This window comes from Furipterus horrens, unplaced genomic scaffold (genome assembly GCF_987537825.1).
Source record: "Furipterus horrens unplaced genomic scaffold, mFurHor1.1.pri manual_scaffold_8, whole genome shotgun sequence".
Taxonomy (NCBI): Eukaryota; Metazoa; Chordata; class Mammalia; order Chiroptera; family Furipteridae; genus Furipterus; species Furipterus horrens.
This window is the reverse complement of record NW_028327178.1, coordinates 10,844,905-10,860,046: the sequence shown is the minus strand read 5'-3', so window position 1 is coordinate 10,860,046 and position 15,142 is coordinate 10,844,905. Positions and strand designations below refer to the sequence as shown.

The window sequence follows — 15,142 nt, the reverse complement described above, 5'->3', positions numbered from 1 at the left end:
ATACATCCTCTGATGGTGAAGGCGCTTAGAGGGAGCCAGCACACCTGTCCGCCATCCCCCACCCCCAGGAATGTCCAGGCCGCCGCGTCCCCAGCGCCCAGGCCAGGCTGCTTTCCTCACCCTGCATGTCTGTGACCAGGAGGCAGCCCCCCGTTTTCTGGTACACCCAGTGCTGGAAGGTGCAGCACTTCTGACCAGCCTCCGAGTCTCTTCTCAAGAAGTTGATCTCCTTCCCGTCCCTGATGGAGTACTTCACAAATTCCCCAATCAGCTCCTCCTCCACTGTGGCATATGGGATGTTGTTCTCAGGTCGGTGGATAAGAAAAATAGGAATGATCCTGGAAGAGAAGAGAACATGGGCATATGTCACATTCTCGATGGGAAGAAAGACTTTGGGGGACATTCTGTCCTCACCTGGAGTAGCAGGGAGCTGCCGAATAAACCCCTGGGTTCCATTCGATTTAGACTAAAAATCCCCCCGATGACTATTCAATGAGTAACAGGGTGTGTTTCTGGTTTTTATTTCTCCCTCGACTTGCTCAGAAGCTGCTCCTGAATTGCTCATGTAGAAATGGATGTCTCTTTATAGTCATAACTCACTGACTCCTTGGTCATGTGCCTGTAATCTGTTTATCCATCCATCATATGTCCAGCTTTCCAGCCTTCCTTCTGTCCTTTCCTCCTTCCTTCCTTTCAGTCCACAAATCAACTAGCACTCATTCTGTGGCTTCTAGGTGTCAGGTACTTTTCCAGACTCTATTCCGGAAAACAGCAATAAAAAAACAGGTTCTGCTCTTATGGATCTCACATTTATATGACGGAGACAGACAGTAAACAAGTAAATGTATACTGTTACATGCTATGAGAAAAAATAAAGGAGTGGAGAGAAGCTAGGAGGGCCAGGGCTGGGGCCGGGGCTGCTAGTTTACTTAGGGAGGGCAGAGAAGGCCTTGCTAACAAAGGACATTTGAGCAGAGACCTGCAGGAAGTGGGTGGGGCTGGAGGGGCATGAGTGTATCTACGGGAAGAGCCTTCCAGGTAGAAGGAAGAACATATGGAAAAGGCCCCTGATGTGTTCAAAGCATAGTGAGGGGCCAGTGTGGCTGCAGGGCCGTGAGCACAGACAGCGTGTGGCGGATGAGTGAGGACGGGAGGGGGCATGAAGCCAGAGCTTGGGGGGTCTGGTTGGCCATTTGAAAACTCTGCCCTTTGTACTGAGTTGGACAGGAAACCATTGGGGGTGTTGGGCACAGGTGTGGCACCATCAAACCTCTGTGTGTCTGGGATCACTCTGCCACTCTGGGAGGCCAGAGAGGATGCTGTGCGGTAATGAGGGCGGCTGGAAGCGGAGAATGATCAGCTCCTAAAATGCATCTTCTGGCACGAATCCACCCACGGTCACTGGTCCTAGAGGATTATTTCATACCTGCTCCTCTCGCCTCTGATTGCCCCCGCTCCTCCCCCAATCTCCCCCTCAGCTGGTGGCCTTGCTTCCTGTTCCATTGTCAGAACTCAACAAGAACAGAACCTCCGAAGCTGCCACCCGACACAATCCCATCTCACAGGGTCTGCACCTGTATCCTCAAGATGCACCGATATCAAGATGCTTGTCCTATGGTCCTTCTCATCCTTTCATCCCTCCAGCCCCTGCCCTCAAGTCCCCAACAACTCAAGCCGGAGATAGAAATACAAGAGAGGGGACACAGACTTACTCTGGCACTTCCCCAAATCCTTCCAGAGGCTGTGCTTCAGCGGCATAGATCTTGGCATAGTATCTGGCAGTATTTTGGACGTAGCATTCCTGTATCACCCAAACACATGGGAAATCCAAGTGATTAGAGGAATTTCAGAGAGTTGTTTGGTAAAGCTAATCCGATTTCCTAATGCAGGTCAAGCTGATGGATTCCCAAACCCATCCCCTTGGCTGAGGCCACAGAAGTAACAATGATTGCAACCTAGAGCTGGCCACCTGCAGAGGAGCTCTGAGAGCTGAAGGAATGACCCAGGTGATGAAGGTCAAATGGTGTCCAGGGCCAGGTGTCTCTGAATTATAAACTTGGTAGAACTGCATGGCAGAAGTTCATCCCTGAACTAAGGGAGACTGGCTCTTTGGCAGGATGTCAGATCAAGCTTGGGGATTGTTGGGTTTCCCATGAGCTCCCCCATGTGAGATTCTTCTTCAAAGGTGTAATCTGAGTTGTAAATAGTGAACAGCTTGACAAGATTGTTGGCGTAGGAAAAGCCAACTGGATTCTGCTTTCCACTCTGTAAGGCATTTCTGAGTGGGAGTCTGGAAGCTGGGGCATTCCATGACTGGGCCAGATGGTAGTTAAGATGGAAGGAACACTGAGTGAAGGAAAGGAAAGAGAAGGGTGGATCTGGAGGAGAATGCAATTGACAAAACCCTATCCCCGCAGAAGGGAGGCTGCCTTCGTGAGTACCAAGTCCCGTGGGCTACAGTCACATCAGAGAGAACCATGGTAGTGAATGCCTGACAGCACCCCAAGGGGTTCACCTAAGTCCGATCTATTCATTTTGCAAGTAATAATTATAAAAGGGCACCCAGTGTGTAAAAGAGGAAGACCCAGCGCTCCTGAAAGCTTGGCCGGTGCTGGTGTCCAGAGTGAAATACGTGGGCCACTGTCCGGGGGAGGCAGGCAGGGAAGCTGATGCTTACCTCCCCTCTCACCACCAGCGTTCTATGACTCCCTGGTGGAGAGAGGTGGGAATTTGCTAGAGATTCAGGGCGCTCTCCCTTTGTAGCTTACAGGCAGACATTGAACCAAACTCAGGACGGCAGGATATGAGACAAATGCTTCTGTCCTATCCTTCCAAATCTATCACACCTCTCTCTTCCTCCATCTAAAACAAAGTGCTCCAGAAACGACTCCTGATTTTAGCTGCCTTTGGGGACCCTGGCATCCAGGGTGGCTTAGACCCTCCCACTTTCCATATCATCTGGCACCCAAGGAGATTCACACCCTCAGGGATCTCTCTCATGGGGCTTCCTAGGAAATGACCTCAGCCCTGGTCAGAGCCAGCGAGGTGCCCCAGACACAGGCTGAGTCCCGTCTGGCTGGCACGAGGCCAAGAAGTATTCCTCGGAACTGAAACATGATTCCTAGCGGTCAGCCTTCCCCCCAGAGGGAGAAAAGCACCCTCTGGCTGCTGCTCCCATTGATTCGGAGTCTGACTATCATGGGGCCCTGTCACTCCTCAAGCGGCAGCTTCAGCGCAGGTGCACCCACCTGGGCCGCGAGCTTGTAGTTCCTCTGGACGAGCTCCTCGCTGTCCCGGGCCCCGTAGGCCACGGCGTTGTGCACTTTGAGCACGCAGGCGTGGCCCGGCTGGAAGACAGGCATGAGGCCCCGCATGACTTTGCTGCGGAAGGCTTTGCGGTGGACGCCTTCCCCGAAGTGCAGCTCCTCCGTGGCTATCTGGCCTCGCAGGCGGTCCCCGAAGTAGCTGTCACAGAGGAAGTCTTCTTTGAAGATAAGTTGGCTGAACTCAATCTCTTCACATCCTAAAACATGGCTCGTATTTAGTTGTACACGGCCTCCTCCCCAAGACCCATCTCCCCCATCTCATCTGTGAGCTGTGGCTCTGTGGGGGGTTAAGTGTGGTCTCCCCTCGTAGGCTCTGCTGGCCAACCTTGTACTGGGTGGGTGGCCAAGGAGCAGCACGAGTGTTCCCAAACAGCTGTTAGGCTGTCGCTACACGGGGGGTGCCAAAGGAGAGCCCCACAACCCCCCTTTTCATTTTCCTTAAGGTGCAAATAAATGGAGTTGTTCTCCTAAACACCTGGCTCTCTGGGAATCTGCTTAGCTAGTCAAAGGGAAAAGCAAATTGAAGAAGCAAAGTATGCCATGTACGAGCCTGAGACTGAAAATCCCCATGCAGATGGCTCAACACCAGTCTGATGCTGAAAGGAAAAGGCCCAACTCCTAACTCCCGCTCCACAGGTTCCCAGCAACCACACACTACGGTCTGACCTCTTTCGCAAACGACACACTTCTGGGTATTTGTAGCCTAGAGAACTTATAATGGGCCTTGCAATCAGGTTGAAATGGCTCATAAATTTCCATTCAGTTCTCAGCCATTCCTGAGCTCTCTCTTATTCGGTTGGAAGAGCCCATAGGAATATTGCTTCCACCGTTGACTCCAGGAGCTATGTCTTGCTTCATGATAGGCCCACTCCCCTGCCTCTCACTCCGAGTAGCTTACCTTTAAAATCCTGGTGACTGGAAAGTTGTTCGAGAACTGGAAGAAGATACAGAAAGGAAGGCTTTCAGAATGAGTAAACATTCTTAATTGGTAGGGGCTAGTGGTTCTCATCTATCTGAAATGGAAAAGCTGAGGTTTACCTTCAGTGGTGAGGTTAAATTCAGCCGTCGCTTTTCCGTAACTGTTCTTGATGCAACAGCAGTAGAGTCCCTGGTCCTTCTGACTGGCTTGAACGATGGCCAAGGTCACCGTAGAGCTGTCTTCTGCACTGAAGTGGGGGATATTAACATCGGCATGTGTCATCACTCTGAAGTTGCATTTTCTAATACATTTATGGCAAAAGGCACTAATGTTTCTCAGACCTAATGTTTTCAGCTGATGCGCTGGCTAAAGGACACGATCATGATAAGTTGTTTAAATAGTATTTTTATCTGTAGAGGGTGACCAGTGCAATTCTGGTTTAATACTCTCACTCCCAAAGGCAATATTAATACATAAAAACATTTGGGAGGGTTGACTGTCGTTAATAAAGCAAAGAACTAGCATTGTGAATTCTGGGGGCTGATCAGAATTTCTGATCAGAATTCACCTCAGTTATGTTACTAATCTAGATGACTTGGGCTTGAAGGAAGAATGAAAACTTCAAACCTGACTATAAACCCAGACACAATAAGGGACAAGAAAAAGGGGGCGTTTGCTGTTGATAAGTGACTCATGGAAGGACATGTAATGAAAACACTAAACTGGACTTAGGGGTGGAAGAAATTTGAAAATATCTGAAATCCCATGGGAAATACTATATATGATCTCTGAATGTACAAAGGAATTAGGACTCCCAAATATTCTCAAATATTAGCAGAGAGAAGGCAAATGGCTGTGCCTAATCCAGACAGGGTTGCCAAGGAGAAAGGAAGCAAACATCACGACAACTTGAAAGGCCTTGGCCAAATACCATCAGTAAAACAGCATGCAACTAACGTTTTATGCCCCCTCGAGAGAGGAGGGAGGTTGGGTTCTCTAAAGACACCTCAGAAGAAAAAGGAACGTGGAAGAGTCAGGTGCCAATTCTGAGCTTCCTGCAAAGCTGCAGAAAATGCTGGTTAATTGCACTTGGCTGATGGCTACAGCGGGGGAAAAAAAACTTTAAGTGAATAATTAGTACTCCTTTTTGATAAAGCTCTGGAGAATAGTCTTGACTTAAACATCAAGCCATTATTTCTTCATTTTAATTCCTCTTAAGCCATTTGTATGACAAGCAAGGTAAGGATGACATTTTAGGCAAAGCAACTTTATTAGTCGTCGGCAGCCGTCCGTCTCGAGAGACGATGGTGTAGCTTCTTAAGAGTCTATCTGCACCGCCAAGAATGGCTGTGCAGTCCGACTCGGGAGTGACACGGTATCTGTCTCCTCCCGTGTTGAATCGACATCTTGCGATGACGCTGAAGTGTCCTCTCCAGTGAAGCTGAAGCTACAGAGCCTGGGCAGGGTGATATGGAGGGTCTGCTGTTGCCCATGCAGCAGACCCCCCCCCCTCTCTTCGCAGCTGAAGGGTCCAAGGGAAAGACGGAGTCAATACAGCTTGGCTTCAGGTGCGCCGCAGGAGTTGCCGGTGTTGACTACAATGTCAAACCGCCTTAGGGACTCCGGCTCCGGATTTTCTGTTGGGGTTTACTCCCTTAGCCTTTCCCCTGAAGAGGTATGCCGCAAGGCAGCGGAGGTTTTTTGGAGTCAGAGTTTTCCTTCTCTGGACTTTATTAGTATATCAGTGACAATCCAGTGAGGTTTCTATAGTGATAATAAAGAAGCAAAACTATAGCTCAAATCTTCCACAGTTGCATCGGGGATTAACTGCCAGACATATTTCAAGCAGACATGTTTGATTTCATTATCCGGAAAACTCATATTTTTCTTACTTTTTCAGTCTGCTTGTGACAAGATTAAAGGGAACACCTCCCGTGACTCAGGGAGCTGAATTGGGACCTCCTTTGGCAGAAAGAGGCTTCTAAGGATTAGTCTGGGTTATGCTGGTTCCCAGCAAACCAGGCGATCTGGTTCTAGAACAATCCACACCTCCTCAGGTGTGTCGGATGAAGCTCAAGTCCATCAGTTCTGCTGGACAAGCATTTATGACCAGAAAGGTGCTTTAAAAAGCCATTAATCAGATTCATCCCACATGGGGTATTCTTGGCAATGATTCTCACCGTCATCTGATAGCCTGGGGGCCCCAGAAATAAACTGCTTTTCCCATTTTGGAGATGGATGCTTATCACCCTAAACAGTGGCTACTTTTCTGCAACCATATGGATTGTCTTTTCCTTTCGATCCACCTTCTTGGCTTTGTTTGATCTTCATCAGGTTAAGGGGAATTTGTGAAACAGAAAACACAGCAAAATTCACAGACATACGGAAGAGAGCTCTTACATCTTGGGACCACAGAACCTCAAATTAGATGATTTGACCTGTTCCCCGAAATGATGAAAATGTAATGATTTAAAAAATTAAAATTTAGCCCTGGCTGGTGTGCCTCAGCAGATCGAGCACCGGCCTGTGAACCGAAAGGTTGCTGGTTCAATTCCCAGTCAGGGCATATGACTAGGTTGCAGGCCAGGCTCCCAGTAGGGGTGGTGTGCAAGAGGCAACTGATCAATGTTTCTCTTGCACATCGATGTTTCTCTCCCTCTCTTCTCCCTCCCTTCCTCTGTCTCTCTAAAAATAAAAATATTAAAATTTAAAAATGTGATTTAAAAGATTTTAAATCACATGTCTAAATGTAATGAAAAGTTTTGTGACTTTCTAAGGCCACAGAACCCAACGGAGCCAGGACAAGAACCTGCCACCACTTCCCTGTCCAGACGCCTGTCTTCCATTCATTACTCCTCTTGGATACTCTGGTTGTGGAATTTCTACTCCAGTTTTTCTTTTTAATTTCTACGATGCATTGTTTTATTTCAGAACTATGAGGTGAAATATGCAACAACTATGAAAAGTAACCAGGGGCAAATAACGCACCTTCTCTGCACTTGGGCTATTGGTTTTGAATCTTTTGTCCACCAGATGGTAGAATCTTCATGAACTTCTGCAAACTGGCAGCTTAATCTTACGTTTCCAGAATGTTCAGGAAGCATCTCAGCTTGGATCTTTTTCAGTAACACCGGAGCTAGGAACGAGAGATTGGCAGGTCAGCGTCTCGTGACAGTGGCAAAGAGCTCTGCAGTGGGCACAGTTTCCCATCTCATCTCACTGGATTCTCACAACAATCCCAAGAGACAGATAATAATTTTGACCCTCAATTTATGGGTGAGAAAACCAAGTGTCTGAGGGGAGCTGTGACTTGCTTAAACTCTAGGAAAATGAACAAATCGACCTACATAATTCCTTTTTATTGCTTAAAACTCCTAGAGTAAGGCCTCTAATGTGAAATATAACTTGAGACTTTTTTTTTAAGATGGGGGAGAAGGAGTTTAGATACTTAGTCTGAAAGATCGGGTTCACATAAGGATGCTTTGAAACGATCACCAGATGATTCAAATCAAAATCAGAGCTGGGAATTAGGGATTAAATAAAATCTGGATCATCCAGATAACTGTGATTAAGCCCTCAGGTGTAAAGGGTAACTCAACAATAAGTATTTGCTGAAAAGTATTCATTCGTCTTTCTTCTGATTACCATCGTCCTTGCTGAAGATTGCTGTCATGTCTGATATCAATTTCATCAGCAAAAGAAATGTCTACATGAATGGAATAGGAGCAACAAGGAAATGATTTCCAGAGTTGGAAGGAGACCTTTGAACACTTTTTAAAATCAAGGCTGAGAGCCCTGGCTGGTGTGGTTCAGTGGATTGAGCGCCAGCCTGCAAACCAGGGGGTCACAGGTTCAGTTCCTAGGCAGGGCACATGTCTGGTTTGAAAGCAGGGTCCCCAGTTGGGGACACGCAAGAGGCAACCACACATTGATATTTCTCTCTTTCACCCTCCCTTCCACTCTCTCTCTAAAAATTAATTAAATCAAATCTTTTTTAAAAAAATAACCAGGGATGAGAGCTCCACAAGCCAGGCAAGTGTGTAATTACTCGGGGAAGCCACTGGGAGGCAGCACAGACAGTAGAACAAGACAAGGATAGCACACCCGTCAGGTGGTTGGAATCTTTTGGCAGGCAGTGGGGTTACTGGAAATGGGGTGTGTCTGTTGGTTAGAGACCAAGTTCCGTATAAATCAGAGACAAGACAAAAGTCATCAATACTGATGCTTGTTTGCTCTGTTCCCTCGGATTTCACTGCTGTGAAATACTTGATGCCAACAGACACTTGGATTAACAGAATTCATATTTACAGACTTATCTTCTTCCCAAGAAGTAGTAATGGGCAGTTTGGGTAACACATTCTTCAACTAGAGAGTTGCTGACGTTACTGACAATGTTATGGCACGGAGAGAAAACATACTGAGTGATTCTTGATGGCAAACCCCGTTGTCATTCATCTGGCTCCTGCTGGCTGTGCTGGGTGTCCGGGCCCACAGCCTCACACTCTTGGTTCGGAGTCCTGACCGAGCCCGCCTCCCCGGGGACACGTTTTCTCAAGGGCCCTTCCAACACTATGCAGTGGCAGTTTTCACGGGTGATTTGTGGAGAACTAAGTGCTCCTGCGGGTGCCAGCCCCGCCCACTGCCCGTTGTAAGTTCTGAACACAAAGGCAGTTGGAGCACAGAGGAAAGGGCATAAAGTGAGCCGCGGAATTAAGTGAGGGCCTTTGAGAGATGCAGAACTGGCTTGGACAGGAGGCCTCAGGGCTTCGGACAGGAGCCCCGTTTGTGTGAGGCAGAAGGACCAACGCAGACGAAGGAGCTAGGATGACACCTGGGAGTGTAGTTGTACTAAGTGTCTAATGTCCAAGAAAAGGTTACTTGGTTTGTTTAATTTCTTTCTGAATCATCCAAGTCATCCCCTCCGCCAAGTCCTACCTCCCCAGGTAAGGGTGCGAGAGCACCCCCCCCTCCCCAAATGCTGTACCCCGTCCTCGCCGCCCTTCAAGCTTGGGGAGGCTGGGTGGCAGCTGAGATCAAACCCTCCAATAGCGTGTGGTTATGAGACTGTCCTTTCCCCTGTGGGTAACTTGAGTAGCGTTCCAAGTAGATTGTTTTCATCTGGAGTAAAACGACTTTAGAGATCTTTTAAAATGTTGCTTTATTCTCTTTATACGTGCTTAAACACATATATGCTAGCAACCTGGGTGGGTCCCTGCAAACTCTTCGGAAGATAGTTTTGTATTTAATCCTTTCCGAAACAGGGCCGACAGCCCATGGAGGGATGCGGGGAATGACGAGCACCACCCAGAAGTCTGCAGGCTCAGTAAAGAGAGGAGAACCCATCCCTCGGGGCTAAAGGGGCCATAGCGCTCCGCAACGACACAAGGAGGACTTCCCCTGCTGCTACATCTTCTCTTCTGACTCCTGCCAGCTCCTACGGCAAGTGAAACAAGAGCTCTGACACAAAAGAGGCTAAAATTCAGGTTACGGGGTGAAGTTTGGGGTTAAAGTGATTCCCCCGGCAAAGCGGAAGAGATGGGCAGTTGTAAGGGCTCTGAGCCTCAAGGCGTCTGAAACTTGGAACAGGGACCCCGCCCCTCTCGGAGCCTTTAGGCTCAGATAAAGTGAAGGATGAGTTGGAAAGAAATTTTATTGCCAAATTTGGAAGGAAGCCCAAAGTTCAGTGAAGCCATTTTTAATGAAAATCAATGATTAAGGAAGAGACTCCCAAATTGTACCTAAATGTTTATCTGGAAATTCTGCTTAGCTTGTGGTCTACTTAATTATACTAATTAGCTATACTGATTCACGCTTTTGCTTATCTTTATAAAATATTTTTTTGAAGGATACTTAAACAAAAGAGCATCGTAATCACACTCCCTCAATTAAACATAACTACAGGCGGCCTATAGGGGAAGTTCTCCCTATAGATCACGTGCGAACTTGTTAGAAATGCAATTTCTCAGGTAATTCTGAGATGGCTCAAATTTGATAATGGAGGGTGCAGGGGGGTGTTATCTGCCAAGCCTTGTGGTCAAAACCATAACATCATTGTCCACCTGGTCAGCACTCTCCTTGGTTGCAAAGGACTCAGGAGGATGAAGGAACTTGGCACCTGGTCAGCAAGCCCCAACTTGAAAAGGGAGAGAAAGCAGCAGAGCCTCACCTCTTCCTTTTCTTCTGCAAGGCGGCTCTTTGGGGTCTTCTTTCCCATCGGTGCCTGATACCGGCGTTTCGAGTCTCGGGATCTTTTTAGGGAAGCTCAAGTTCTTCCTGACGTTTCCCCTTTCTTCCAATCTCTGTCTCAGGGCGGCCACCTTGGACAGAATTCTCTTCTTCACTCCCTCAGCTAAACACCCACTTCCTGCAGTCTCTTGCTGCTTCTTGCCCTCCCCCAAAGCAGTCACTGGGGATCTGCCCGTCTGGGCTGCCATGGGACTAGACGTCTCCTCCCCTGACTTGCTCCCCTGGCCCAGGGTGGGGCCCAAGCCACATGGGTCCTGCAGGGTCTTAGGAGCTGTCTCTGAGCCACATGCTCCTGAAGTGAATGCTGAAGTCACTGCCAGAGAGCTGGATGGGCTTGCAGTTCTGGTTTCCCCACTTTGGGGTGTCTCTTTTTCAGGTTCCTCAATCTTGTGGCTTATGGGAAAGTCAGTGATATTTCCTTCAGGAGATGAAGTAAAAGGCAGCTGAATAAGATCACTGGGAGAGGACGGGTGCTCCCCACACTCACCCAGTGCCTCTCCCCTTTCCTTGGAGTCAGAAAATGCGTGCTGAGGGTGTCTGGGCTCCATGAAATGGTTCTTGGGGACGTCATGAATTTGACCTATGGCATTGTGAGTGTCAACTCCAACAGACGCCTGAGTCATGGCTGCAAGTCCGCTAGGAAGAGGTAAAGCAGAGAAAACAAAATCTACTCCTCTGTTTTTACTTTGCTCAGCCTCCCCTGAGCTCTTTGCATGGCCATCTTGTTCCCGGCTCCCACTGCATCCGTTTGCAATGGTCTCCCCACCTTCATCGGGATGCGGGACTTGCAGAATGGCAGGTTGAACTTCCACCTTGGCTTCGTCACGTTGACTTTGCTCAGCCTCCCCTCTCTCACTGGCTTCTTGGTTTTGGTGGGTGCTGTGTGCACTTGGAATGGTTTCCCCACTTTGCTGGGGACATGGGACAGGCAAGATGGCAAGACCGACTTCCACTCTCTGGTCCAAGTTTTCATCCTTTGGTTTAGTCTCGTCTCCGATGAGCCCCAGTGTGGATTCAGAAGGCTCCCAGGTTTCCACCCTGGCCCATTCCACCACACCTGTTTCGTCAACGGGATCGACAGAGGACTCTAGGATTTTAGGGCAGGTCAGAAACGGCTTAAAGAAGGCAGGGTGGGCCGCAGGGAGCTGGTGTTCCTCTTGGTTTTGACTCACATTGTTACCAGTTTCCTGACCTCCAGTCATGGAAGCCTCTGAAGGCAAATCCGTGACGCGGAATTCCTCTTCATCAACAGGATCCACAGACGACTCAAGGAGCCGGCGTTGGCTCAAATACCGGGCGGAAAGACAGCTCCAATAGGCACGCCTGGCTGGCTTTTGACCCTCGTGGACTTCTCGGTGGTCAGCAAGGGCTGAGCCAGACGCCGCCTGAGGCCCGCCCGCTGATGCTGCAGGTTCAGAGGGGTTGAGCTCAGGCCCAGCAGCACCTGCCTGTAGCACGTCAGCCACAGCCCAGCCCCCGTCAGGGGTCATGGCATTGGCCACCGACTCCTTGCACTCAGACTCTGCCGTTTGTCCCGGTGGCCAGGCCACTGAAACGGAAGCCTCTGGAGCCATCATCGTGGGCTGGTTGCCTGCTTCCCCACGTCCTGGTCCGCTGCCTTCGGACTCCTCCAGGAGGGGGACAGAGAGAGGCGGAACACTGCTCACAGTCTGACCGCCATCTCCCACAGCAGCTTCTGCCACCGCGGACACAGCAGACCCCAGGCCTGAGTGCTGCCTCTTCTCCTCCCCGAAGTTTGCTGATGAGTGGTCCAAAGGTGCCGGGACTGTGTCCCCTTGTGCAGCAGAGATCAGAGGCCAACTGTCCTGGACATGAACTTCAGAAAGAGGGCCCTGGTGGGGCGGGCAGTCCTGCTGGATCCCCTGTGTTGTTTCATTTCCTTTTTCCTGGAACTTCTCTTCCAGGCTCCTGCTGTCTGCTGCGTCCCTGGTCTGGCTCCCATCTCCAGACTGGTTATCGACCTGAAGAGGGGAACTGCTGCAGGACCCTCCCTCTGGGAGCAGGGGGGCACAGACGCAGACTCCTGGTCCCCCAGGAGCCGTGCAAAGCTCTTCTGGAGCCTCGGTGGTGGGGCCATGTAAAATATGACCCGACTGTACGTTGGAAGGATGTTGGAAAATATTTTCATCTGCTGCCTGAGGTGAGGTCTCCTTGGGACCATCTGCACGGCTGTTCTCAGCCATTGAAATAGGGAGGTATTTGGCTGGGCAGACTGCAGGGGTCACGGTACCAGTGGGTGTGTCCCCACTCTCCCCAGTCGCCTGAAGACACTCAAGATTAGCAGCTAATGTCGCCAGCTTCTCCCGAGGAAAGACCACAACTGACCCATGGCTGCTTGGTGTGTCTGTGGCATCCAGGGCGCAGGTCCTGCCGGTGCCACCACCTTCTTCACACCACGCCAGAGAGTTGTCAGAGGACAGAGGCTGTCTTTCCTCAAGCCCTCCTGAGACACTGGGGCTCGGCCTGACCGGTCCTGTGGAGGCCAACGTGGAGGCGGAGTTGTCCACGGTGGCTAGCTCTTCCCCGGTGGCACCTTCACCGGCCTTGTGTGAAAGGTCCCAGGTGAGGGTATCGCTAGGTACGGAAAACGCGACTGAGTTTCTGTCCTCGTTGCTTTTGCCTGCAGACCGTGGAGGCTCAAAACCTCGTGTCTGAAGAACAACATCCAGTGGCTCATCATCAGGAAAACATAAATCAGACACTTTGCTTTGGCCTTCTGCCAGCTCTAAGTCCATGGAGCAAACTTCTTGAGGCAAGTGCTTATGAACTGGGGTTCCCACGGGAGAATCCACGGTGCCATGTGTTCCTTGGTCACCTGCTTCAAGGCACTCCATCAAACACTCTGTTTCTCTGCCCCCTGGCCCATGGCACACAGTGTCCAGGGTGGGGACAATATTTGCAGATGCAGGGGAAGCAACAGAGAGAGCCCTGGTCTCCCCGGGGTCATCGCTGCCCTCCAGAGGGAGACGCACTGACAGCTCACAAGGGGACAGAGTTGCATGACTAGCTTCTGGGAGGTTCAGCCCATGTCCTCGCTCTTCCCAGGAATGTCCAGGTAAGCTGTCTTCTCTGTCTTGGTTTTCTTCATGCTGTGGGCCTTGAGTACAGCTTTCTATCTCCAGGTATTGAATCAATGGTGCATTTTCATCACCAATCCTTCCTAAGTTAGGGAAGGGATCTGCTGTGGTCCCAGTCACTGCAGACCCCTCCCAGGCAGGCTCTGAGGAAGCTGGCATCGGGCTGACAGAGAGTCTCTCCCTGGCTGTTTCCTGAATTTGCACCTAGGAAGAAGAAAAGTGATGTTAATAGAATTGTTCCCAGGACAGCCCACAATAGGGCATAGCTGCAATGACAACAGTGTTAATCCTTGAGGACTGTCATAATGGACAAGCAGAGCAAAAGGAATGATCAAAATCTGAACGTTAATTCCCAAACTCACTCTAGCTATTAGAGACTTCCAGGAGAAATACAACTTTAAGCAACCGTGTGTTCAGAAGACCCTTGGTCAAATTGCCCATTATAACCAAAAAGCCTCTTGACAATCATCAGTTAATGACTCTCTCTCTCTCTCTCTCTCTCTCTCGATGAAAATAAATTGAATTTTAATGTTAGCTATTGTGATCAAGTAAGTCCTAAGAGCTTGTGTATACCTCTCCAGAAACATAAATTTCACATGATAATAACAAATTAAAAATGCAGTGTTTGTAAAGTAGTAATGCGCAATCTTCATCCCCAAATATGACAGTTTGCTGGCTAATAATGTTATAAAGAATAGAGAGGCCTGTCCTTTGAGCCCACCTGTCATCAAGTAATATTGTTATGATTAACTATCAGCACTGCCCATCATTTCTGCCTCAGGAAGGTTATAAAACCTTGGAATGTGTCCCCCACTTTAAAACAGGCGCCCAGTGACAGGCAAACCATATCCACAAGAGCCAAGAGACCCAGGACTGCTTAGGCTTTTGTGATGAGAAAGAAACAGAGGGAGGCAGAAAGGGAGGAAGGGAAAGAGGAGGGAGGGAGGCGTAAGAATGAATGAATGAACCTGTCTCACATTGTGAGGAGCGAACCCATCATGGTACTATTAGAATGTTCTGTGAAATTAGTCAAGGAAGCAGCAAACTCTTGGACTAAATTCTTATCTCTTGAAGTTTTTTAGCTCATTGAGTATTCCAATGCATATCAAAATTATGCCCAGCTAAGAAGAACGGAATTGCTGCTAATTTTCAGCAAGTATCCCCACCTTCACCCCCGGGACTCCTGCTTTGGAGCAGCCCCATTCAAATGTGCAGGAACCATGGCTGAGCTTAAAGAGGGAAGGCATAGTCTCTCCAGCATTTCACAACGTAGAGCGGAAATGTTCCTGTGCACTTGTGGCTCCATAGTCCTCAGGCTTACTTCCATCAACACAGGTGAGACTCATCCCTCCGTTTACACCGCGCCCGTGGAAAGAAGACAACACAACCACCCCTTCTCCCGTCCTTCCACGGGGCTGCGTGTTGGTTGCCAGCCGGGACACGCCTCTCGTTTTCTCCGTAAAGCTACCCTGGTGTTCATTTCACTCAGATTTTATTGGCATGAAAATGCTACCTGAACAAGAAGAAATTGAGTATAATTCCTTAGGCTGTTA

At 49.2% G+C, this 15,142-nt stretch overlaps 1 protein-coding gene across 2 annotated transcripts in view; it reads right to left on the bottom strand.

Moving 5' to 3' along the window:
* ALPK2 (alpha kinase 2) overlaps nt 1-15,142 on the bottom strand; it is a 90,747-nt gene that overhangs the window by 13,135 nt on the left and 62,470 nt on the right. For both annotated transcript variants that reach the window (XM_090285439.1, XM_090285440.1), the window contains exons 5-11: nt 10,412-13,793; nt 7,234-7,381; nt 4,365-4,492; nt 4,225-4,260; nt 3,249-3,523; nt 1,713-1,801; nt 121-338 (exon numbers count right to left, since the gene is read on the bottom strand). In XM_090285439.1, the coding sequence (XP_090141565.1) occupies nt 121-338; nt 1,713-1,801; nt 3,249-3,523; nt 4,225-4,260; nt 4,365-4,492; nt 7,234-7,381; nt 10,412-13,793 (4,276 nt within the window). The remainder of the gene's footprint in view (nt 1-120; nt 339-1,712; nt 1,802-3,248; nt 3,524-4,224; nt 4,261-4,364; nt 4,493-7,233; nt 7,382-10,411; nt 13,794-15,142) is intronic.